General features: G+C 47.6%; 1 protein-coding gene across 1 annotated transcript; it reads right to left on the reverse strand.

Moving 5' to 3' along the window:
- Positions 1-1,476: 1,476 nt before the first annotated feature.
- Positions 1,477-17,277, reverse strand: DOK2 (docking protein 2). Its single transcript, XM_053401324.1, has 5 exons — positions 17,198-17,277; positions 13,430-13,711; positions 9,680-9,794; positions 5,691-5,869; positions 1,477-2,455 (listed from the first exon to the last, which is right to left on the reverse strand). Exons 1-5 carry the CDS (start codon positions 17,258-17,260, stop codon positions 1,634-1,636), a joined length of 1,461 nt encoding a protein of 486 aa, XP_053257299.1. The 5' UTR covers positions 17,261-17,277; the 3' UTR covers positions 1,477-1,633.
- Between the last annotated feature and the right edge of the window lie 6,318 nt (positions 17,278-23,595).

Raw genomic sequence — 23,595 nt, forward strand, 5'->3', positions numbered from 1 at the left:
TTTTAGCTTTCTCTGCTCTTTTTAGCAGTCTCTTTCGAGAGTTAGGAACTCCACAGAGATCCCCAGAAACACCACTCCAGAGGGGGAGAAAGAGCGACATGCTAAGCCATCAGAGTGGGAGCAGCTCAGAAGAGTGGAAGAGAGACCAAGGCCTCTTGGTGGCTCAAGGCAGAACTTGGCTTCACCTCAGGTCAGCTGAGCCACAAGTGGAAGGCAAGCGCGGCCAAGGAAGGGCTTGCAGAATGAAAAACCTTATGTGTGTTTGCAGAGCAGCTATATATCTTAGTCTTCACCCTTTAATATATTTCATGTAGGAAAGCCGTACTGGCGCATAATGCATCACATAATGGCACATAATGCACACAGCCTTCAAAATTGCAGCAAGCCTGCTCTCTCCCACTCAGTTGGATCTTCTTGCAATAATGATGGCCAGAATACTTCCTTTTTAAAAAATGTTTAAAATTTTTATTTTTTTACCAACAACCAAACCAGAAACAGTGAGCCCCCCCCCAAGGAGGCTGATACATTGGGTATACATAATCAATAATAACATATCCAAATCAAGCATATGTACAATTTTATATACGTTAATACTCCTCCACTCACAAGGTTTATTTGACTTTTAACATTTTAATTGCCCCAAATTGTTCAAACCTACCCAAATAATTCAATATCTTCTCAAACCAATCCTCCTCTTTCTCACTGACCTTAAACTCTTTCATTCTGTGTATCTTCACAGTTAGATATGCTAAAATTATAATATTATTCAGTTTTTTCCTCCATTGGTTCACCCCTAACTCTTCTGCATTTTTCCCATTACTCGCTATAACCTGTCTGGCTGCAGTTACCATCCATTTTACCCATTTACATTCCTCTTTTGTTTTTAACTCGGTGCAACTCAGACTAATAAGAACCATTAATTTATATATTCCCACCTTCCTACCCAGAATTCCCAATATTTCTATACCAATCTGTTTCCAAAATTCATTAACTAACGGACAATCCCACCACATATGACTGTACGTTCCCATCACTCCACATTTCTTCCAACAATTCTTACTTCCAGATTTTGTAATATGATATAACCTTACAGGTGCATAATACCATTTGTGTACCAACTTCAACCCCTGTTCCTGGATTATCCTAGAGGTCGCAAAAAAGGGTCAGCATACTTCCCCTATAAACATGCTGTATTTTTCGCTCTATAAGACGCACCAGACCATAAGACGCACCTAGTTTTTGGAAGAGGAAAACAAAAAAAAAAATATTCTGAATCCCAGAAGCCAGAACAGTAAGTGGGAACACTGCGCAGCTTTTCCCTGAGGAGGGAGAAGGGCAGCCCTTCTCCCCAAAGAGCCGCACACACGCTCCACACGGCTCTTTAAAGGGAACACTGAGTAGAGCCTCCTGCCTGCATTCGCTCCATAAGACGCACACACATTTCCCCTTACCTTTTAGGAAGGGAAACGTGCGTGTTATAGAGCGGAAAATACGGTACTTGAGCTCTGAGAGGAGAGCAGGCAGGGAGGCTGCACCCGGGCTCATCTCCCACAACAAATGAAACAAAGCAATCCTCTCATTTCCCATCCACCCCTTCATTCATTCATTCATTCATTCCATCCATCCTCTCCTTTCACTGTGCATTTTTCTTGTTCTTGAGGCTCAAGATCACCTGATCATATGCACTTTCTCCAAGCCCATTTTGATCTTGCACGGGGGCATACGCTGCCGCCATCTTAGGCACAGAGTAGTCATCCAAGCTTGGGTTGTAGGGGTATTCGTGGCCGATAGGGTCCTCAGGAGTGGCCTGCACCTTCCAGGCATCCCCCGCGAACTCCTGGGGCTCATCGTACACCAGGTGGGCCAGACCCTCTGGGTCATCATAGATGTGGTGGAGCCCCAGAGAGGCAGGGGACAGGCCCAACCCTCTGGTCCTGGCATGCAGGCCCGCTGCCCCCGGTGGCTCCTCAGCGCTAGGCAGGGGGAAACAGCTGCCACCTGAGCTTCCCAACGACTTGGAGATGGCATCAAATGGCTCCGAGTACTCAGACATTGATTCCTGCTGGGGTTCTCGCCTGGGGTGGTCATCAGACCCCTCCATGTAGGGGCAGTTGGTGCTGGAGAGAGGGCAGCTGGCCGTGGGCTTGACTAACCTGCCCTTCGCTGGTCTTCCTTGCCAGGTGGACTCGAAGGAGAGGGATTTGGTGCCCGCAGTACGGAATGACTGCCCTTCTACCAGCACAGTGGCTTTCCCTCCCTGGGCACCTTCGACAGGCTTGGCAGGACTGGCTGCGCCGGCAAGAAGGGTGGCACCTGAAGATGCACAGGTGGAGTTCCTCTGAGCATTGATGGCGCCTTCAATGACCTGGATGATCTCGCTGCCCTGCTTGGTGGCAAATTCAAAGCTGCCTTCTCCAGAGGCACATCTCCGCCCAGCTTCGAAGGAGAAGATGGCCTAGGAGAAGAAACACAAGGTCTCCTGGGGTCAATCTGTAGGGAGGGACAAGTGGACCAGCAGCTTGAAATGCTCCTCTCTGCTGGGCAAAGTCAGGTAAGACCTAGGCCCATGAAGGTAAGCAGAGAGTCAATGGGAAGAGTTGAAAATGATGTATAGATGATACTTAACCCCCGTAAAACTAGCAAAGATTTACCACCAAGACTGATAATCTATGTTGGAAATGTAAAGAAAAAGAAGGTACCTTTTATTATATGTGGTAGACCTGTGCCAAGGTAAAAGACTTCTGGGAAAAGATATACAATGAATTGAAAAAAATGTTGAAATAGACATTTATTAAGAAACCAGAAGCCTTTCTACTTGGAATAATAGGTTTGGAATTGCCCAAAAAAAGATGTCAGACTGTTTTTGTATGCCACAACTGCAGCTAGAATTTTGCTGGCCAAAAAGCGGAAACTACAAGAAGTACCAACAGTGGAGGAATGGCAGATGAAGATGATGGATTTTTGGGAGCTAGCCAACCTGACCAGAAGAGTCCGGGACCAGAGGGAGGAGGAGCACCAAGAGGAGTGGAAGAAATTCAAATTTAGCTAAATATGTTAATATAAATAGAATCACTTGTGACTACCAAATAGGCCTAGGATTTGATAATGTTATGTGTAAAATACTATGTTAAAGTTAAAAATGAAAAGAAAGAAAGGTGTTAATTGACCAAGCAAATTGTATGTGGAAATAATTTTGGAAAACTGTTACAATGATTTATATGGAAACTCAGCCAGGAGGATTTGAGGAAGTCACCTAACAATGTTAACAAAAGTGGAACTACTATAATCAGGTTAAATGTTTGTTGGTTTGCTTGTTTGATTTTTGATTTTCTTTTTTCTGTTTGTTATAAATTTGGAAAACTAATAAAAAATGGGGGGGGGGAGTGTCAATGGGACCAGGAGGTTGGGAGCTGGGAGCTCCCATAACAATTCTCCATCTTCTAAGAACTTAGGAAGAGCCTTCTGGATCAGGCCAGGGACCCATCTAGTCCAGCATCCCCTTCTCACAGTGGTCAACCAGATGCCTCTATTGGGAAACCAGCAAGCAGGATTTGAGCCCAAGAACCACACACCACCTGTGGTTTCTGGCAACTAGTATTCATCAGCATTGCTGCCTCCAATTGAGGAGGCAGAACAGAGCCACCATGGCTGGTAGCCATCGATAGCCCTCTCCTCCAATGAATTTATCCAATGCTCTTTAAAAGCTATGCAAGTTGGTGGCCCTCACTGCTTCCCGTGGGACTTAAAATGCTCCTGTCTGCTAGGCAAAGCCAGGTGAGACTTAGGACCGCCAAGGTTGGGTGGCAGATATTAGGTAGGACCAGAAAACTGTGAGATGAGAGTTCCCATCACAGCTGTGCTGGTCCAGGGGAGAGGTTACTGTGGGGCGAGGTCCAGGACCTGAGTTGAGGGTCAGCAGACAGTCCTCCTCGGGCGAAGTGGGGTCCACAGCGGGAAGCCGGGCAAGGACAGGAACTCTGGGGGAAACAGGACTGGATGCTGGCCGAAACAGCTCATCAACGACGTTGCTCCCGCAACCTGGGACCGGGCTGACTGGCCTTTATCTTCTCTGAGGCCAGGGGCGGTCCCGGCCCCCAGGAGACCCGCCTCTCCTGGCCTTAAGGCGAGCACTCCTCCTGGGAGAAACCAGTTCCCTTCGCCTCTCTGCCCTGAGCCTCTGCAGTTCAGGAGAGGCTGAAGGGTTACTGGGCCCAGGGGGAGACTCACCTGTAGGCACTGAGTCCTCAACCACCTCTGGAGCCAGAGTGGATTCACCTGGTGCCTGCTCCTGAGGATCTGGCACAGGTGCAGGCGCTTCAGAATCAAGGCCCTGCCCCAGTTCAGCCGGCCCTGGAGGCGGGGACTCCTGTGCAGGCTGGGATTCCTCCGGTTCAGCCTCTGAATCGGATTCCCAGGCCATCACAACAGCCCTCCATCTTCACATCTCGTTCAGTCCCAAGACATCACCCTAAAGAACTCAAACACAGAATTGTAGAGCTGGAAGAGGCCCAACAGGTCATCTAATCCAAACCTCTGCAATACAAGACTTACTTCCTCTGCATGGTTCCTTCCCTGGGATTTGGGAAGCGAAAAACTCAGGGCATCCTGCAGGAGGCAGGGTGGAGGGGGGCAGGAAAGCCCCACCCAGCTGACACAAAACTTCCTCCAAAGACAGGAAATGTTTCTGCAAAATCATGTGTGATGGCCTGGGATTCGGACTCGGATGCTGACCCTGAGGGATCCCACCCTGCACAGGATTCCCCGCCTCCAGAACCAGCTGAGCCGTGGCTGGGGCATGAGCCTGAAGGGTCCTCACCTGTGCTGGGTCCTCAGACGCAGGCATCAGCTGAGTCTGGCTCCTGAGGTGATGGAGGACCCATTGCCTGCAGGTGCTCCACTCTCAGCCCCGTCAGAGGAAGCTGAGGTTGCCTCTGAGTCCGGTAACCCTCCAGCCTCTCCTGAGCTGCAGAGGCTCAAGGCAGAGAGGCAGAGGGAACTAAGTTCCCGCAGGAGGAGTGCTCGCCTCCAGGCCAGGAGAGGCAAGTCACCAGAGGATTGGGGCGCCCTATGCCTCGGGGCAGATAAAAGCCAGCCAGCCCATTCCCAGGTTGCGGGAGCAACATTGTTGGTTGCTAGTTCCTGCCTGAACCCTGTCCTGCTTTCCTGCCTGAGCTCCTGACCCGCCCTGGCTCCCTGCTTGCAAGCCTGTTCACCCGACTCCCTGCCCTGCACCCAGCTTCAGCTACTACGGACTGCCTCCACGTTGCACCTTTGACCATGGACCGGAATTGGACCTCGCCTCTCGGGTAACCCACGGGACCAGCACATCATGATTCCCCCACTACCACCCATTTCCCAGACTTGGGTCCCATCTCAGCTGCCTCCTGCGCTTCTCCAGGGGCGTAGCATCTCCTACTGCCGCCCAAGGCGGGAGCACACTGTCAGTGGAAAAGCAGGTGAGCAGGACATCCCCCCCCCTAAACAACCAGGAAGGGGCAGCAAGGAGGCAGGCAATGGAAACACATCTGGAAAGGAGGCACATCTGGGAGGCATGGTCAGTGGAAAGGAGGCAATACCAGGCCAGTGGCAACTTCCTATCCACACCATGAAGTCTGCTTAGGAACAGCAACTGTCTGGCATCGCACACCTGAAATGTGCTGCGCCGGAGACAAACACCCCACAGCCATTACCTTGTCATGACCGAATCTCCGCAGGAACTTGTACGGCCAGGTGTAGATCACTTCCCCCGCTTGCTTGTCCCGCAGCTCCAAGGCATCCGCTTTGGCACAGAGAAAGAACATGCCCCAGATCTGACAGCGCTCAGAAGCCTCGGTTGCCCTCACGGCCACAGGAAACTGCCTCTCAGCAGCTGGAAGGAAACATAAGAACTTAAAAAGATATTGGCTGCGGTATCAGGCCAATGGCCCATCTAGTCCAGCATCCTGTTCTTACGGTGGCCAACCAGATGCCCTAATGCAGGCAAAGCAAACTCGGCCCTCCAGATGTTTTGAGACTACAATTCCCATCATTTCTGACCACTGGTCCTGTTAGCTAGGGGTGGTGGGAGTTGTAGTCCCAAAACATCTGGAGGGCCGAGTTTGCCTATGTCTGCCCTAGTGGGAAACATGCAACTGGTATTCAGAAGCACTCCTGCCTCGGACAAGGGAGGTGAGCATAGCCATCATGGCAAGTGGCCCCCATTCTTTCCCTGTGGCAGCACCCAAACTTTGGAACTCCCTGCCTATTTACACGGGGCAGGTGCCTTCTCTGTGCTCCTTCTTGGCGCCTGCTAAAAAAAATTTTGTTTAGAGAAGCCTGCCCAGACATGTAGTATTCTGCTGTATGTTTTAGTTAACTGCTGAGTTTATCTTCTGAATGTTTTAAATAGTTTTTTTTTATTTATTGCTTTATTCTATTTGCAAATCTGCTTTGAAATGCTTTCTCCATCTTTTTTACAATTGAGCAGTGCATTAATTTAATGAAATAAAATGGCATTCCGTGTCATCGCAAGCTTCTTTCCAATGTCCTGCCCCCAGCCCGCTTTCTAAGGTGCAGGTTCCGCCCAAGGACACTGAAGGTGTTGTCAACAAAAATTGGCCTTATTCCCTTATGGGGTACACAAGAGCTCTTATAGAGTCCTTTGTAGGTTCTCCATCGGTAGGAGAAAATAACAGAGGCCAGCCAGAGAATATTGAGAAGCTAGTAAGCCTGATCTTTATTAAAGCTGTTGCAACAGGGTGCTCCCCTCACATGCAGGAGGATGGAGGAGGACCCAGAACAAAGGTGTGCCCACCCTTATATAGACTTTTGGAATTGCCCACCCTCAATTGCCCACCCTCAAACTCCACATCACCCCCAGAAACAACATACATACATTACAGAAGGGGGCGGTCTAAAACAGAATCCTGAGTGTGTTGTTTATCTCCTGTCTGGCAGGTTACTAAAGGTAAAGGGACCCCTGACCGTTACGTCCAGTCCTGGACGACTCTGGGGTTGCGGCGCTCATCTCGCTTTATTGGCCGAGGGAGCCGGCATACAGCTTCCGGGTCATGTGGCCAGCATGACTAAGCTGCTTCTGGCGAACCAGAGCAGCACACGGAAATGCCGTTTACCTTCCTGCCGGAGCGGTACCTATTTATCTACTTGCACTTTAACGTGCTTTCAAACTGCTGGGTTGACAGGAGCAGGGACCGAGCAATGGGAGCTTTTGTCGCTGGGATTCGAACCTTATAACTACTTAATTTCTGAATCCAGGTCACAGGTCTCAGGCTCACCCTATTCACACCTTAAATGTGCCCTTAAAGCAGGATCTGTGAGCACAGAGGGAGGTTTTTTTCAGTTCTTCCCTGCTTGCAGAGAAACATTTGGTCAGTTTGGAAGAGTCAAAATGGTTTCAGGACTGTCTTCCTGTACTGTTTCAGACATGTGGTTTATGTATTTATGTACATGTTTGCCTTGTACATTTAATTTATATATTTGAGGCCTTAAATTCTTATAACAAGGACAAGTGGGGGGAGGGAGGAGGGCAGGAAATGGGGAAGGGACGATAAGTGCCTGGGGAGCATCAGGCAGCCGTATCGGTGTGAGCCCTGCACGGCCGCAAAACCACAGTCAGGAAGAGGGCGAGCGAGAGCTAAGGCGGAGGCAGATTTTCCATGACGCCACCTCGGCCAGAGTGAGCACTGTACATGCCAGTTCTTGGAAGACAGGCTCCACTGTGGTGCACGCTGCATGCATGCCTGTTGTTGTTGTCGTTTAGTCGTGTCCGACTCTTCGTGACCCCCTGGACCAGAGCATGCCAGGCACTCCTGTCTTCCACTGCCTCCCGCAGTTTGGTCAAACTCATGCTGGTAGCTTCGAGAACACTGTCCCACCATCTCATCCTCTGTCATCCCCTTCTCCTTGTGCCCTCCATCTTTCCCAACATCAGGGTCTTTTCCAGAGAGTCTTTCCAGGGAGATGGCCAAAGTATTGGAGCCTCAGCTTCAGGATCTGTCCTTCCAGTGAGCACTCAGGGCTGATTTCCTTCAGAATGGAGAGGTTTGATCTTCTTGCAGTCCATGGGACTCTCAAGAGTCTCCTCCAGCACCATAATTCAAAAGCATCAATTCTTTGGTGATCAGCCTTCTTTATGGTCCAGCTCTCACTTCCATACATCACTAGCATGCATGCCTAGCCCCCACCTTTGAGCACAGAGCCCCAAGGAGAACACAACATCGTCTTGGTTCAAATTCTGGAGCTCTAAGAGTAGTGTTGGGCAGCTGGAGATGGAGAGCTTGTCCTTTCGGTCTTTCCCCCGACACAGAATCATGGAATTGTAGAAGTGGAAAGGACCGCCCCCCCCCCCAAAGGGCCATGTAGTCCAACCTCCTGCAATGCAGGAATCTCAGCTAAACTTAAATCTGCTTGCAAGTGTTGTAAACAATTTGTTTACAAGGCCTCTCCTCCTCCCAGAGGGGAGGGGTTGTGAGCGGGAGCAGCTTCCCACTGGGGCAGGGAGGCGTGCTCAGTTCCCTGCTCCTGATTGCTTCTGCTGCGCGGTCAAGCCTTCCAGCCGACCAATAGGGCCAGCTGGTGGGCGGGGCTAGCCGCATTTAAACAGCACTCAGCTCCCAGTCTGTTCCTGCTTTCTTCAGATCTCCCGCCCTCCCTCCCTCTTAGGTCAGCTTCTTCTTTTGCGTATTGACCTTGCCATGGACTTCAGTTGGTTGCCTTGGTTGCCCAAGGGGCCTGGTAGGACTCTTTTATCCATTTGGCAAATTGGCACCAGCCTCTTGGTTTTTCCGCCTACCTCGTAGCAATTGGTCACAACTTTCTGGTATTGGCGGTTAGGCACTGGGATATGTGTGCTGTGTTGGAGGATTGGGTATGGGCCATCATCTACCCCTCCTCTTCTGGGTATTCTGTTAAAGGAATCTGGTGGTTGTGGATCCTGTCCGATGCCCTGCTGGTGGCTAGGGCCATGGCACGACCCCCGGTGACGTCATGGGGGAGTTTCCAGTTGTATTTGCATCAACAAGCTCCTCCCATTGGTCCTGTATACCTGAAGGAGCGTCTCCACCCCCATCATTCAGCCCAGACACTGAGGTCCAGCGCCAAGGGCCTTCTGGAGGTTCCCTCATTGCGAGAAGTGAGGTAACAAGGAACCAGACAGAGGGCCTTCTCGGTAGTGGCACCCATCCTGTGGAACGCCCTCCCCTCAGATGTGAAGGAAATAAGCAGCTATCTTATCTTTAAAAGACATCTGAAGGCAGCCCTGTTTAGGGAAGCTTTTAATACTTAATGCTGTATTGTTTTTAATACTCGATTGGAAGCCACCCAGAGTGGCTGGGGAAACTCAGCCAGATGGGCAGAGTATAAATAATAAATTATTATTATTATTATTATTATTATTATTATTATTATTATTAACCCTGATATGACTTCCGGCTGTTCGGGGTGGAGTCTGGTATTGCTGTTTCATCCAGTGCCTAAGCCAATACTACTCACATGCTGTAACCAATAAAAGTTGTGGCCTAATTTTGCCCATTAACCTAAAATAAGGTGTCTTTGTGTCTTATTATACTCCTATGCAGGTGGCGGGTCCTCGACTCACAACACAAGCACCATCTCTCGATGGTGGCAGCCCCTTCCTCTTTGCTCCCTGCCCAACTTGGGGTCTCCTGCTCTCCCCTCCTACCTTTGCAGGTGGTGCTGTACAGGGAATTCTCTGCCATGGAGAGAGCAGTGGGAGACGTGGCCTTGCCCTTCAGCAGTTCCTTCTCCAGCATCACTTTCCAGTCTTCAGTGCTTCTCTAAAACCCAAAGAGAACATATTGTTACCAGAAAACAGTGGTGTGTGTGGTTTCTACAGCCCAGCTCCCCATTAAGGGACTCAAGGGTCCCCCAAGTTCCATATCAGAGGAACCTCAGAGAAGCATCAGCTGAGGCAGGATCCTGTGAAAGCAAGGCAGATCTTTATTTTCCTGTTGCAACAAAAGTCTCCTCAACACCTAAGGTAGGAGGCGAGGACACTGAACAAAGGTGTGAAAGAACTTTTAAAGGCATCAGAAATTTCCAGGCCCCTTAGCCAAGGACCACCCAAAAGCATCCTACACAGGTCACAGAAAGAGGCAGAGAGGCAGTCTACAAGAGAAATTTGAGGAAGTGGCTTGTCTCCTGTCTGTCAAGATATCTGATTATGTTTTTTGTGGATGGCCCTATCTTGGTCAGTCTGGGCCATCCTTTTGAAATGGTAAATATCCCGAATCCTTTCACAAATTCACACCTATTGATACAAAGGAGATGCTCTGTTGACTGGTCTGCTCTGCTCAACAGATACTTGCCAGGCCAGTTTTGCAGAGGGATAAGCCCCTTCATTCCAAGTACTTAGTTGTTTTTCACTTGTAAATCCTGTAAATAAACAATCTAGAAAGGCATTTTCCTGCTACCAAAGAGAAATACTTGAGGTCAGAGTCCAAATGGCTCCGGGATTGTTCTCCTGCACCATTTCAAACTATGGCTTATGTACCTATGTGTATGCACCCACCCTGTGTATTTATGAACATTTATTTTATTGTTTTGACACCTTAGAGGGGTTTGTGCATGCTTTGGTTGTTTCTCACAAATATAAGAAGGGGGCCCATCTAGTCTGGCATCCTGTCCTCATGTTGGGGTGTTCCCTCAGCTTCCTCCCCTCTCCTTGGGAGTCCTCAGGGCAGCCACTGCTGCCATCCTGGTCTCTGGGCTATATCCCCTGCCCCAGAGAGAGGTGCCCCACAGGGGCCTGGGCCAGTCCCAGAGGCACCATTTGCCTGGGGAGCTTATAGCCAGGGCTGCTGCAAAAAACAGTTGTGCAAGCCTTTGGGAGGCAGAGACGCCAGAGGACATCCGAGGAAGGAGGGAAGGAAAGAGGGACAGAGGCCAGTGTTGCCCACTGCACCCCTGACCATCATTCAGGTGCCCCAGGGTACCACAGCGCACTGGTTAAAAACCATTGGTTTAGACGCACAGCGGTTCTCAACCTGTGGGTCCCCAGATGTTGTTGGACTACAACCCCCATCATCCCTGAGCTCTGGCCTTGCTACCAAGGGATGATGGGAGTTGTAGTCCAACAATTTCTGAGGACCCACAGGTTGAGAACCGCTGCACCTCAAAGGGAATCCCAGAAGCAGGATATGAAGACAACAACAGCCCTCTCCCCTCCTGCAGTTTCCAGCAGCTGGTGTCCAGAAGCACTGCTGCCTCCGACTGTGGAGGGCAAAGCACAGCCATTGTGGCTAGGAGCCATCCATATTATTATAAGAATTCTAAGGTCTCAAATATAAAATAAATATTCTTAAATGCACACATATCTACAGTAAATATATGAACTAAGTGTCTCAAATAGTAAGGGAGAGCAATCCTGAAGCCATTTTGGTTTTGTTTGTTTTTTTGGTTTTTTAATAAATATTTATTAAAATTTTCCATTTTATACAAACAAAAAGAAGAAAAAAAAGCACAAAGAAAAAAGACAATATTAAAAACACATAATTTTCAAAACCTGATTTCCAAACCATCGTCCCTTGACTTCCTCAAACCTCCCCTTCTTGTTTTCTAGTTCAAATTATTTATCCAGCAAATCCTAATCTCCTAACTTCGCAATTAATTAACACCTTATTTTCTATTCAGCTTCTTAAATTATTGTAACTTATTATTATTATAACTGATTGACTGTATGGGATTGGCAGAAATGATGGCAGAATCCGCGACCAGGGAGAGGAGTCGGCAGAAGAAGATTGGAAGAAATTTAAGGACTATTTAAAGAAATACTGTAACATTACTGAATTTTGAAGGGAGTTGGATTGAAATTAATGGTTGCTAGCTGCTATGGTAAAAGAATATGGAAGAAATGTTTTTCTTTTTTCTCTGGTTTCAATAAGGTTTAAGTTATAATCCTGAAGCCATTTTGATTCTCCCAGTGACCTCAAATATTCCTCTGCAGTGAGGGAGGCAAATGGGGAAAGCCTTCTCATTCTCTTTTTGCTTGCAAATCCTGTCTTTAGGGCATATTTGTGTCTGAATAGGGTGAGCCTGTGACCTGGACTCAGGAACTAAAGTATTCACAAACGAATGGCCAGGCTGCCCAGGTAAAGCAATCAGCGACCATTATCAGGTATCCTGCCAGACAGGATTTCTGCTGTAGACCACCTCCTTCTGTGATGTATGTATGATGTTTTGGGAGGTGGTCTTGGGCTACAGGGTGGGCAATTTCAAAAGTCTATATAAGAGCTTGCACACCAATGTTCTGGGTTCCTCTCCTCCCTACGTGGGGTGAGCGGGGGACCCTGTTGCAACAGTTTAATAAAGTTCAAGCTTACCAACCGCTTTGCTTCTCAATATACTCTGGTTGGCCTCTGTTATTTTCTCCTACCGATAGGGCTATACAGGCTCTTGGAAAGCCTATAAGGGAAAAGGAGTACCTAGTTTTTTCCTTTTAACAATAGCCTCCTCCATGAATTTGACTAATCCTCTGTTAAAGCCATCTCTGGTTTCCAGTCAGAATTCCTAACAAGTGTTTTCCCTATTTTCCCCAACATAATGTCACAATGTATGGTTGCATAAGTTTTGTTTAAATCCGTTCTCCAGAGCTTTTGCTTTAGTTTAAACAAAACTCGATACATTCCCTACTTCATCTTGCTTTCTTCTTACTCTTGCAAAAATACACAACCCTCCCTGCTTTCTTTCCCTTTAACTGACTAACTTTGTTCTTTATGACATTGTCTGTTGCTGTACACCTGTATTGAAGCTACTGCATGGAACTGTACTAAAAGCTGGTAAGATAAAGGTAAAGGGACCCCTGACCATTAGGTCCAGTCGCAGACAACTCTGGGGTTGCGGCGCTCATCTCGCTTTATTGGCCGAGGGAGCCGGCGTACAGCTTCTGGGTCATGTGGCCAGCATGACTAAGCCGCTTCTGGCGAACCAGAGCAGCGCACGGAAACGCTGTTTACCTTCCCGCTGGAGCAGTACCTATTTATCTACTTGCACATGACGTGCTTTCAAACTGCTAGGTTGGCAGGAGCTGGGACCGAGCAACAGGAGCTCATGCCATTGTGGAGATTCGAACCGCCGACCTTCTGATCAGCAAGTCCTAGGCTTTGTGGTTTAACCCACAGCGCCACCCGTGTCCCTAAAAGCTGGTAGTTTTTAAAATTAATAAAAACTGTGCTCTAATGAAGAAAAAAAAGCCATCTCTGGTTGGGGGTCATCATCACTGCCTCCTGCGATAAGGCGTTCCACAGTTTAGCTATCTGTAAAGAAGGATATCATTTCGTCAGTCCTCTGACAGACCATGGGCCAGTGAAAGGCAGTTTCTAAACTGCTACTCACACGGGATATTGAGGTGCAGCTTTCCACACCTCCCTCTACATGAGACATGACCTGTACTACTGAGTGCCATTTTCCTCACAGTGAAAGCATGCTTGCACAGCTCCAGGATCCAGGCTTCTGCCTCGGCCTTCTCAGCAGCCAGCAGGTAGCATTTCTCGGTGGTCTCCAAGAAGAAAGGCGCTGTCTCCTTGGGGCTGCCGGTCTCTCCACCTGCCTCAGCCACCTGCACACAGTCCTCCAACTTGATGAGGCGCCTGCTGCTGTCCCCTTTCTTGGCTTTCTCCGCCGACTCCAGGAGCTCAAGGCGGGCCGGGGCACACGCGCTTTCCCTGTACAGGACAGCCCAGAACTTCCGCCATTTCTGAGGGGGAGAAAAAACGCACACAAAGGTTTGTTTCTCTAGTCATAAAAAAACCTTTGTATACTGCAAAAGCAGAGACATCAGCTTGCCAACAAAGGTCGGTATAGTTAAAGCTATGGTTTTCCCAGTAGTGATGTATGGAAGTGAGAGCTGGACCATAAAGAAGGCTGATCGCCGAAGAATTGATGCTTTTGAATTATGGTGCTGGAGGAGACTCTTGAGAGTCCCGTGGACTGCAAGAAGGTCAAACCGATCCATTCTGAAGGAAATCAGCCCTGAGTGCTCACTGGAAGGACAGATCATGAAGCTGAGGCTCCAAGACTTTGGCCACCTCATGAGAAGAGAAGACTCCCTGGAAAAGACCCTGATGCTGGGAAAGATGGAGGGCACAAGGAGAAGTGGACGACAGAGGACGAGATGGTGTTGGACAGTGTTCTGGAAGCTACCAGCATGAGTTTGACCAAACTGCGGGAGGCGGTGGAAGACAGGAGTGCCTGGCGTGCTCTGGTCCAGGGGGTCACAAAGAGGCGGACAAGACTAAACGACTAAACAACAACAACAACAAAGTTTGAAAGAAGTGCTAAGGCAATATCTCTCCAAGATTTCCAGGCAGGGTCTTGACATGCCCACAACTGACAAATCTGAGGTGGTTTGGGACCCTGTATTTCCACATGGTTTATACATTTATTTTATATATATATATATATAAGACCTTAAAATTCTTATAACAATAGCAAGGGTGAAAAAGAGCAAATGTGAAAGTTCATGGGGAGAAGTAAACTGGGGTCTCTCTCTCTCTCTCTCTCTCTCTCTCTTTCTTTCTCTCTCTCTCTCTCTCTCTCTCTCTCTCTCTCTGTGTGTGTGTGTGTGTGTGTTTAATCCCTGTGTTCAGCTCCTGCCTATGGAAAGGCTGGGCTCTATCTAGCCTGATCCTTAAAAGACTCAGGGCGCAGCCTGCGCCTTGAAGAAATTCACCTGTTTTCTTTCTCTTCGTTAAGAGTATTTTTCATTTGCCCTTTATCAAGCAATTCCCTGGGTGAGTTACAATAATTTATACATTCGGAGGCAAAGTGGGGCCAAATTTCAGAGGGAGCAGAGCAATTTTTAAAGGGTTTACAAAGGACGGGAGAGGCAAGATATCTGGTGCCTGGTGGAAGTGATCCCTGAGTTTCTAGCATAAAGCAAAAAAGGAGGTTCGAGGCTGGAGAAGGACTAGCCGCTCTTTTTTTTTGCTAAATTGTATTAATTTATTAACAACAACAACAAGAAGAAGAAGAAGTGTAAGCATAACAAAAACAAAAAGGAACACAAAATGTAAACCATAAAGCATCACAGCCTGTAAGGACAAAAATACACAGATCCAGCAGAGCTCCAAAGGAATAATAAAGTATTAACTCATACAAAGGTCCCATTTACAAATCATAAATATGTATAAATATAAAAGCATTCCCCACTTGTGAGTTCCATCATTATTGAGAAGAAAGGTTCTAGTCTTAAATGTCTGAGCCAGACATTTACATACACTGGTGGCAGTGCCGAAGTTACGGATAAGCTAAACAAGCTATAGCTTTAGGGCCCCATTCTCTCGGGGGCCCCAAAAAAATTAAAGGGAAAACAACAACTGGATGTACATTTCCAAAATATAAGATTTAAAACAAATAAAATAAAACCTACATACAGCAACAGTGTTTTGTGTTGTGTAGGCTCCTATGATGTAAGTAATGGGCCCCTCCTGCTCCCTAAAATATCACTGGTTTGCTCATTTCTATATCAATTACTTTGAGAAAATACATATTTTGTTATGTGCAAATGGCTTTAGATACCTATTAGGTCCATAAATTACCATATAAGCATATATTCAACACAAAAAACAGCGACAATTTGTTGTTGACAAAGGACAGCTGGATATATAAAGGGCCCCATTACCTTCAATAGTTTAGAGCCTCATCTAATCTAAATCCGGCCCTGACTGGTGGCAATGAATGACCACAACTCTCAGAATTGGCATAAGAAATGAAATAATGCTCTCTGTCTCTCTTTCTATATATATTTTCACACTCTGCCCTTTAGATATTTTTAGTTTATAATGTATCTATTCAAGAAGGGCAATTTGCCAAACCCTTGAACACCAGCAATCCAAATTCTTAAGATGAAAGGCCTTATAGAGTTTGTCAATTCAGCGCTGAGCTGCTGTTAGGAGAGATGAGAAATCAGTTCTTTGCTTTTCAAATCCTGTTCGGTTTCCATAGACAGGTTCAACAGAGCCAGGCGCAAAGATGGAACAATAATTTGTCTGGGTATCTCGGACTCGAAAAAAGGCTTTGCTAAAGAGAATTCATTAATGCATGAAACATTATTTAAAAACAACAAAAAATTACGATCTAAAATGTATAACCTTTTGCTAGATTTGGACATGATTGAAGTGGAAGTGAAAGAGACAATGATTAAATGGGTGCGACTTCAGCCACACAATGTATTTAGAGCAAAGGGAGAAACTTTGGCAAGAAGATATAAGGTTTACCGCCTGTAGTACAATAAAAGAAAATTTCATCAAAATGTTCTACAGGTGGTATTTAACACCAGTCAAATTAGCAAACATCTATAAACTGAAATCCAACCTCTGTTGGAAATGCAACAAGGAAGCTGGTACAACACTGCATATGTGGTGGAGCTGCACCCCAATTAAGTACTTCTGGGGAGAAATACATGAGGAGTTGAAAAAAATGCTTAAAATCCCATTAACAAAAAAACCAGAGGCTTACCTACTGGGCCTTTTAGGGAAAGAAATACCAAAATCGAAAAAAATGATTTTCTTATATGCGACCACCACAGCCAGGATTGCAGTAAGCTAAAGAACTACCTACCAAGGAGGAATGGATTCTCAAATTAAATGAATATTTAAAATTGGCTAAATTAATAGCATCCATACGACAGCAGGGACGCGGGTGGCGCTGTGGGTATAAGCCTCAGCGCCTATGGCTTGCCGATCGAAAGGTCGGCGGTTCGAATCCCCGCGGCGGGGTGCGCTCCCGTTGTTCGGTCCCAGCGCCTGCCAACCTAGCAGTTCGAAAGCACCCCCGGGTGCAAGTAGATAAATAGGGACCGCTTACTAGCGGGAAGGTAAACGGCGTTTCCGTGTGCGGCTCGCCAGAGCAGCGATGTCACGCTGGCCACGTGACCCGGAAGTGTCTCCGGACAGTGCTGGCCCCCGGCCTCTTGAGTGAGATGGGCGCACAACCCTAGAGTCTGTCAAGACTGGCCCGTACGGGCAGGGGTACCTTTACCTTTTATATGACAGCAATCAAATCAAAAACTATAAAATGAATGGGAATGCTTTGATGATTATGTGACAAAATATTGCTCTTAAAAAGACATGCTAATATGCTCAGATTAAGAATGTAAATGCAGCAAAACAATAATTTGGGTATCAAAGAGATCTTAGCGAACACCTTGTTCCAACATTCAGCGAGGTGAAGCCAGTCTTACCTTCCCAAAGGTCTGGTGCTGGAGCAGGTAGAGCAAGCCTTTCTTCACCACTGTCTCTTCCATAGTCAAGGAGGAGCAGCGGCAGCAGCAGGTGGGGACTCACAACATCTCCTTGGTGCCACTCCTGGCCTCTCTGTGGGTGCACTGCACGCTCAACACTGCTCAACAACGCTCCGTTTTCCTTCCTCCCCCACCCTTTCTCTCTCTCTCTTTCTAAAAAGCGTTTTTACGTCAGCTTCCTGTGGTTGCGGTCTCATCAAGAAGGACAGAAGCTGAAGACACAGATCACTGTGCCATATGTACACAGAGAAAAGTATTTCTCCCTCTCGCTCAGCAGCAGAACTCCTAGACACCCAATGAAGCTGAAGGTTGTAAAATTCAAGGCAGATGGAAGGTAGTACGTCTTCATGCAGTGCATACATGTGGCTTAGGGTTTTCGTATCTATGGGACTGCCTCTCCTGGTCTGCCCTGCAGAGGACCTTAAGGTCCATGAATAACCATAGTTTAGAGGTCCCAGGCCCTAAGGAAGTCAGACTATCCTCCACCAGGGCCAGGTCCTCTTCAGTGATGGCTCCAACCTGGTGGAATGCTCTGTCCCATGAGACTAGGGCCCTTCAGGATTTAACCTCCTACCGTTGGGCCTGTAAGAGAGTGCTATTCCACCTGGCCTTTAATTTGAATTCAGCCTGATCTTTTATTTCCTTTCTCTTCCCTCCCCCTCCCCTTTTATGAAGATCACCCGCTCTGAGACCCCACAGCTAATTCTCCCCTGGCCTCCTTGCTGGCCCGAGTAGGACCAATTCAGCCAGATAGCCCTGTGGATTATCTGATTGATTTTTGGTTTTTATTGTTATTCATGTTTTTATACTGTATTTTATGCTGCTTTTATAATTAAGTGTTTTGAAGTGTTTTAAATTTGTTGTTAGCTGTCCTGAGCCTGGTTTTTGAACCGGGAAGGGCAGGATATAAAATAATAATAATAATAATAATAATAATAATAATAATAATAATAATGGAACTCACACCCACATGAGGAAGTGGTGGCTTCCAACTTGAATAGCTATAAAAGAGGATGAGGCAAATAGGCAAATTCATGGAGGAGAGACCTATGGACTAGCCATGACAGCTGTGCTCTGTGTCTACAGCTGGAGGCAACAATGCTTCTGAAGGCCAGTTGCTGGAAAACACAGGAAGGGAGATTGTTCTTGTGCTCGAATCCCGCTTGCTGGTTTCCCACAAGCACCTAGTTGTTCACTGTGAGAACAGGATGCTGGACAAAATGGGCCATTAGCATGATGCAGCTGGCTCTTCTGATGTCCTAACGTTAGTCCTCTAAAAGACAGGGGGCTGGGCTGGAGGGTCCGTGGGATCCCTTCCAACTGTACTCACGGATCCTCCTCCATCCACAGCGCCAAGGGATTCTGGCCAACTCCACAGGCAACGCTGATCTCTGTACCCTGAGAAATTCACACAGGAGTATTTCAGTTGACGCAGAAGAGCCCTGCAGCTGCATCAGATCCAAGATTTCCACAACGGTGAACCAGGAGCCACAATGGGAAACCCACCAGCGGATCCCAACACAAGATCCCTCTCTGACAGTTGCTCCAAAGCGACTGGTATTCAGGGGCAGATTGTGTCAAGAAATTAAGACATAATGTAGCCATCATGGTTGGTAGCCACCAACAGCCTTATTTGTTGTTGTTGTTTAGTCATTTAGTCATGTCCGACTCTTCGCAACCCCATGGACCAGAGCACGCCAGGCGCTCCTGTCTTCCACCGCCTCCCACAGTTTGGTCAGACTCATGTTTGTAGTTTCGAGAACACTGTCCAACCATCTTGCCTCTGTCGTCCCCTTCTCCTTGTGCCCTCCATCTTTCCCAACATCAGGGTCTTTTCCAGGGAGTCTTCTCTTCTCATGAGGTGGCCAAAGTATTGGAACCTTAGCTTCAGGATCTGACCTGCCAGTGAGCACTCAGGGCTGATTTCCTTAAGAATGGAGAGGTTTGATCTTCTTACAGTCCATGGGACTCTCAAGAGTCTCCTCCAGCACCAAAATTCAAAAGCATCAATATGGAAGTGAAAGCTGGACCATAAAGAAGGCTGATCGCCAAAGAATTGATGCTTTTGAGTTGATGCCTTATTACCCTCCCTGAAATTGTCTAATTCCCTTTTAAAGCCATCACCACATACAGTGGTACCTCGGGTTACAGATGCTTCAGGTTACATACGCTTCAGGTTACAGGCTCCGCTAACCCAGAAATAGTACCTCAGGCTAAGAACTTTGCTTCAGGATGAGAACAGAAATCGCACGGCGGCAGCAGGAGGCCCCATTAGCTAAAGTGGTGCTTCAGGTTAAGAACAGTTTCATGTTGAGAACGGACCTTCAGAACGAATTAAGTTCTTAACCCAAGGTACCACTGTATTAGAAGAAGAAGAAGAAGAAGAAGAAGAAGAAGAAGAAGAAGAAGAAGAGGAGGAGGAGGAGGAAGAAGAAGATACCCCAGCCAGCCACTCTGAGCAGCTTTCAAGTTCCAACCTAATATAAAAACACAACTTAGTGAACAGGGGGCCTATACACTTAAAAAAAACACAAAACACCAATCCGTGCCCCCAACTCAGCATCTAAAAGACACAACACAAATAGGAAAGGGAGTGGGATGGAAAGCTAGCGAAATCAGCCCCCCAGTTAAGAAAGATATGGAGTTCTTCTCCTGTCCTTGAAGCTTTTAGAACGTAAACAGAGGAGGGAGGTGACAAATGCGATCTGCTGGCCTATACGCAGTGCCCTGCTGCTTTCCCTCTGCTGCAGAGTCATTGCTGGCCCTCACTCTAAATAGTTTTATTTGAATTCATGATGCCTGACTACTACACGCAGTGCTGTCAAATTCCCCAAATATTTTTCTGCAGGCTTCTATATATCCATGGACTGCTGCCTTGCCTTGGTAATGGACTGGATGAGAGCCAACAAACTGAAGCTCAATCCAGATAAGACGGAGGCACTGTTAGCGGGCGGTTCCTTAGACCCGATGGATGGGAGGTTGCCTTGATATGGTTACACTGCCTTTGAAGGAATGGGTGTGCACCTTTGAGAACTTCTGGATCCTTTGCTGTCACTTTGAGTTCCCGTGGCAAAAAAAGAGTGACTAATAATAATAATAATAATAATAATAATAATGCACAAGCTGTAAGGCAAATTGCAGCAGGCATTGCTCCCTGTGTACAGATGACAAGGGGGCTCTGCATAATTTCCTGAGCTTCACAAAGAGAATTTCTAAATATATATATTTAGATGTATAATCTTAGCATATAGCTTCTGATGTTAACTGGGGGAGGCGGGAGGCTTGGAGAATGATATAATAATAATAATAATAATAATAATAATAATAATTATTATTATTATTATTATTATTATTATTATTATTATTTACCGTATTTTTCGCTCTATAACACGCACCTGACCATAACACGCACATAGTTTTTAGAGGAGGAAAAGAAGAAAAAAAATATTCTAAATGAAACAGTGGATGTATGATTTTTGTGGTTCATGCTGTGGCCACAGACATGTGATCTGACGGTGAGTTTGGGGTAGCCCAATGCAAAAATCCTGAGGATCCATGTGGATCCATGCTTTGTAACCACGTTTTTGCACCACTGCGGCCCCAGGCAACAGTGGGTGCGTGATTTTTTTGGTGCAAGCTGTAGCCATGGACATGCTATGTGATCTGATGGTGAATTTGGGGTGACCCAGTGCAAAAATCCTGAGGATCTATGTGGATCTGTGCTTTGTAACCAGGCTCTCTGTCCCTCTCTTCTCCCCACTCAGTGGCTCTTCTCCCGCTTTGCTGTTTCAAAGCGAGCCACGGAGGAGGGAAGGAAGGGGAACCATGGATCCTCTGCTCACGACTGCAGCAGATCCCCCTGCCATCCGTAGGCATTCGCTCCATAACACGCACAGACATTTCCCCTTACTTTCTAGGAGGAAAAAAGTGAGTGTTATGGAGCAAAAAATACGGTATACTCCGCCCTCCCCAGCCAAGGCCGGGCTCAGAGCGGCTTACAAGCAATAATAAAAACAAGATGAATGATCACAACTTAAAAACAAAAATAAAATACAACATTAAAATAATGGAACATTAAAATATTAAAATGTAGCCTCATCGCAGGAGGAGAAGGAAAAGAAAAAAGAGAGGGAGAGAGGGAATCAAATTGGCTCCAAGCCAAAGGCCAGGCGGAAACACTCTTTCTTACAGGCCATGCGGAAAGAAATCAGATCCTGCAGGGCCCTGGTCTCATGAGGCAGAGCGTCATACCTCAGGTTACAGGCGCTTCAGGTTGTATTTTTTCGGGTTACGGACCGCCAAAACCTGGAATTACCGGAACCGGTTACTTCCAGGTTTCGGCAGTTGCGCATGCGCAGAAGCGCTAAATTGAGCTTTGCGCATGCACAGAAGTGCTAAATCGCAACCCACGCGCCGCTGCAGGTTGCGGACGCTGCGAGTCGCGAACGTGCATCCCGCACGGATCACGTTTGCAGCCCAAGCGTCCACTGTACTTGGTTTTCTTCACCAGCTGAATCGAAAACATGTTAAAGGGTGGATTGGCTGTTTGAGCCCTGGGCCTCTGAAATGGCCTGCTGGGAAGCCAGGAGGTCAGAAAGGGATCAACGGAAGCAGCTAGTGGGGACATCTGGAAGGAGGAGTGGGGGGGGCTCTCTGAGAGAGGGGGTCCCACTCAAGGGTCACAGAATCGTAGAACTGTAGAGTTGGAAGAGACCCAAAAAATTGTCCAGTCCAGCTCCTGCAATGCCGGAATCCAGGAACTACAAAGCTTAGAAGTGACATTGCCATACCAGAACACACACACCCCAGTACTGCTCCCTGGCTCCAGAACGCCCCCCACTCTATCTTTATCCTAGAGGTGGCCAGCATTGTTGCAGCTGCCCAATGTTGTTGCACTACAACTCCCAGACTGCCTGGTGCGGATGGGAGTTGTTGTCCAAGGGCATCTAGAGAGCACCAGGCTGGCAAAGGCTTTAAGGATCTCCTAGAACACACACAAGATGATGGCATTTCTCTGCCCAGAAACAGCCTCTTATTTATACCCGCCAAGTGGATAGGACAGAAAGTGTTACAGGTCTCCCAGGAAGAATATTTAATAGCTGGTTGTTTTCATTCCCTGCTCGCTCATAAAGCAAATGCAGCCCACACTTCACTGGAAAGGCAAGCCTTTCTCCTCCGCCCTCCTTTACTCTTGCCCTCCCCTTCCCGCACTTCTGCCTTCGCAGCCAAGAGAGGTGTCCTGCCAGGAGGGCCAACCCACTTCTGTCATGCTCAGGCCTCAAAAGAAGGGTGGGGCATCCCTAAAGGGACTGGGTGGCGCTGTGGTCTAAACCAGTGTTTCCCAAGCTTGGGCCTCCAGCTGTTTTTGGACTACAACTCCCATCATCCCTAGCTAGCAGGACCAGTGGTCAGGGATGATGGGAATTGTAGTCTGAAAACAGCTGAAGACCAAAGGTTGGGAAACACTGGTCTAAACCACTGAGCCTCTTGGGTTTGCCAATCAGAAGGTCAGCAGTTTGAATCCGCACAATGGGGTGAGCTCCCACTGCTCTGTCCCAGCTTCTGCCAACCTAGCAGTTTGAAAGCATACCAGTGTGAGTGGATAAATAGGTACTGCTGTGGCGGAAAGGTAAGTGGTGTTTCCATGTGCTCTGGCACTCATCATGGTGCCCCATCGCACCAGAAGCTGTTCAATCATGCTGGCCACATGACCCGGAAAGCTGTCTGTGGACAAACGCCAGCTCCCTCGGCCTGAAGCGAGATGAATGCTGCACCCCATAGTTGCCTTTGACTGGACTTAACCATCCAGGGGTCTTTTACTTTTTCTAGAGCATCCCTCCTCTGTCCCATAGCCAATACAGTGGTACCTCGGGTTAAGTACTTAATTCGTACCGGAGGTCCGTTCTTAACCTGAAACTGTTCTTAACCTGAAGCACCACTTTAGCTAATGGGGCCTCCTGCTGCTGCCGCGCCGCCGGAGCACAATTTCTGTTCTCATCCTGAAGCAAAGTTCTTAACCCGAAGTTCTATTTCTGGGTTAGCAGAGTCTGTAACCTGAAGCGTATGTAACCCGAGGTACCACTGTAGGTGCTTTATAGCTATAGTTTGGAGCAGGGGTCAGCAAGGTTTACCTTGCCTGGGCCGGTTCACTCCAGCAGAGATCACTGCGTGGGCCAGATCACGCACATGCATGAGTGCGCGCGCCAGTGATTTTCGGCATCTGCGTCAGTGCAGATGCGATTTTCGGTGTCTGTGCAGACGCAGACGTGATTTCCGACGCCACGGAAGCAAGTCCCCGCGCCACGCTACACCGGTTTAGCGCAGCGGGTGGGGACTCG

Source organism: Podarcis raffonei, chromosome 8 (assembly GCF_027172205.1).
Source record: "Podarcis raffonei isolate rPodRaf1 chromosome 8, rPodRaf1.pri, whole genome shotgun sequence".
NCBI classification, from domain to species: Eukaryota; Metazoa; Chordata; class Lepidosauria; order Squamata; family Lacertidae; genus Podarcis; species Podarcis raffonei.

Excerpts from the sequence above, each read along its gene's own strand:
- DOK2 (XM_053401324.1), bottom strand. The coding sequence starts at position 17,260 with ATGGAAGAGACAGTGGTGAAGAAAGGCTTGCTCTACCTGCTCCAGCAC. Across the intron at positions 13,712-17,197 it reads AGCACCAGACCTTTGGGAAG|AAATGGCGGAAGTTCTGGGC; the intron begins GTAAGACTGGCT and ends TCTCCCCCTCAG. Across the intron at positions 5,870-9,679 it reads GTACAGCACCACCTGCAAAG|CTGCTGAGAGGCAGTTTCCT; the intron begins GTAGGAGGGGAG and ends GTTTCCTTCCAG.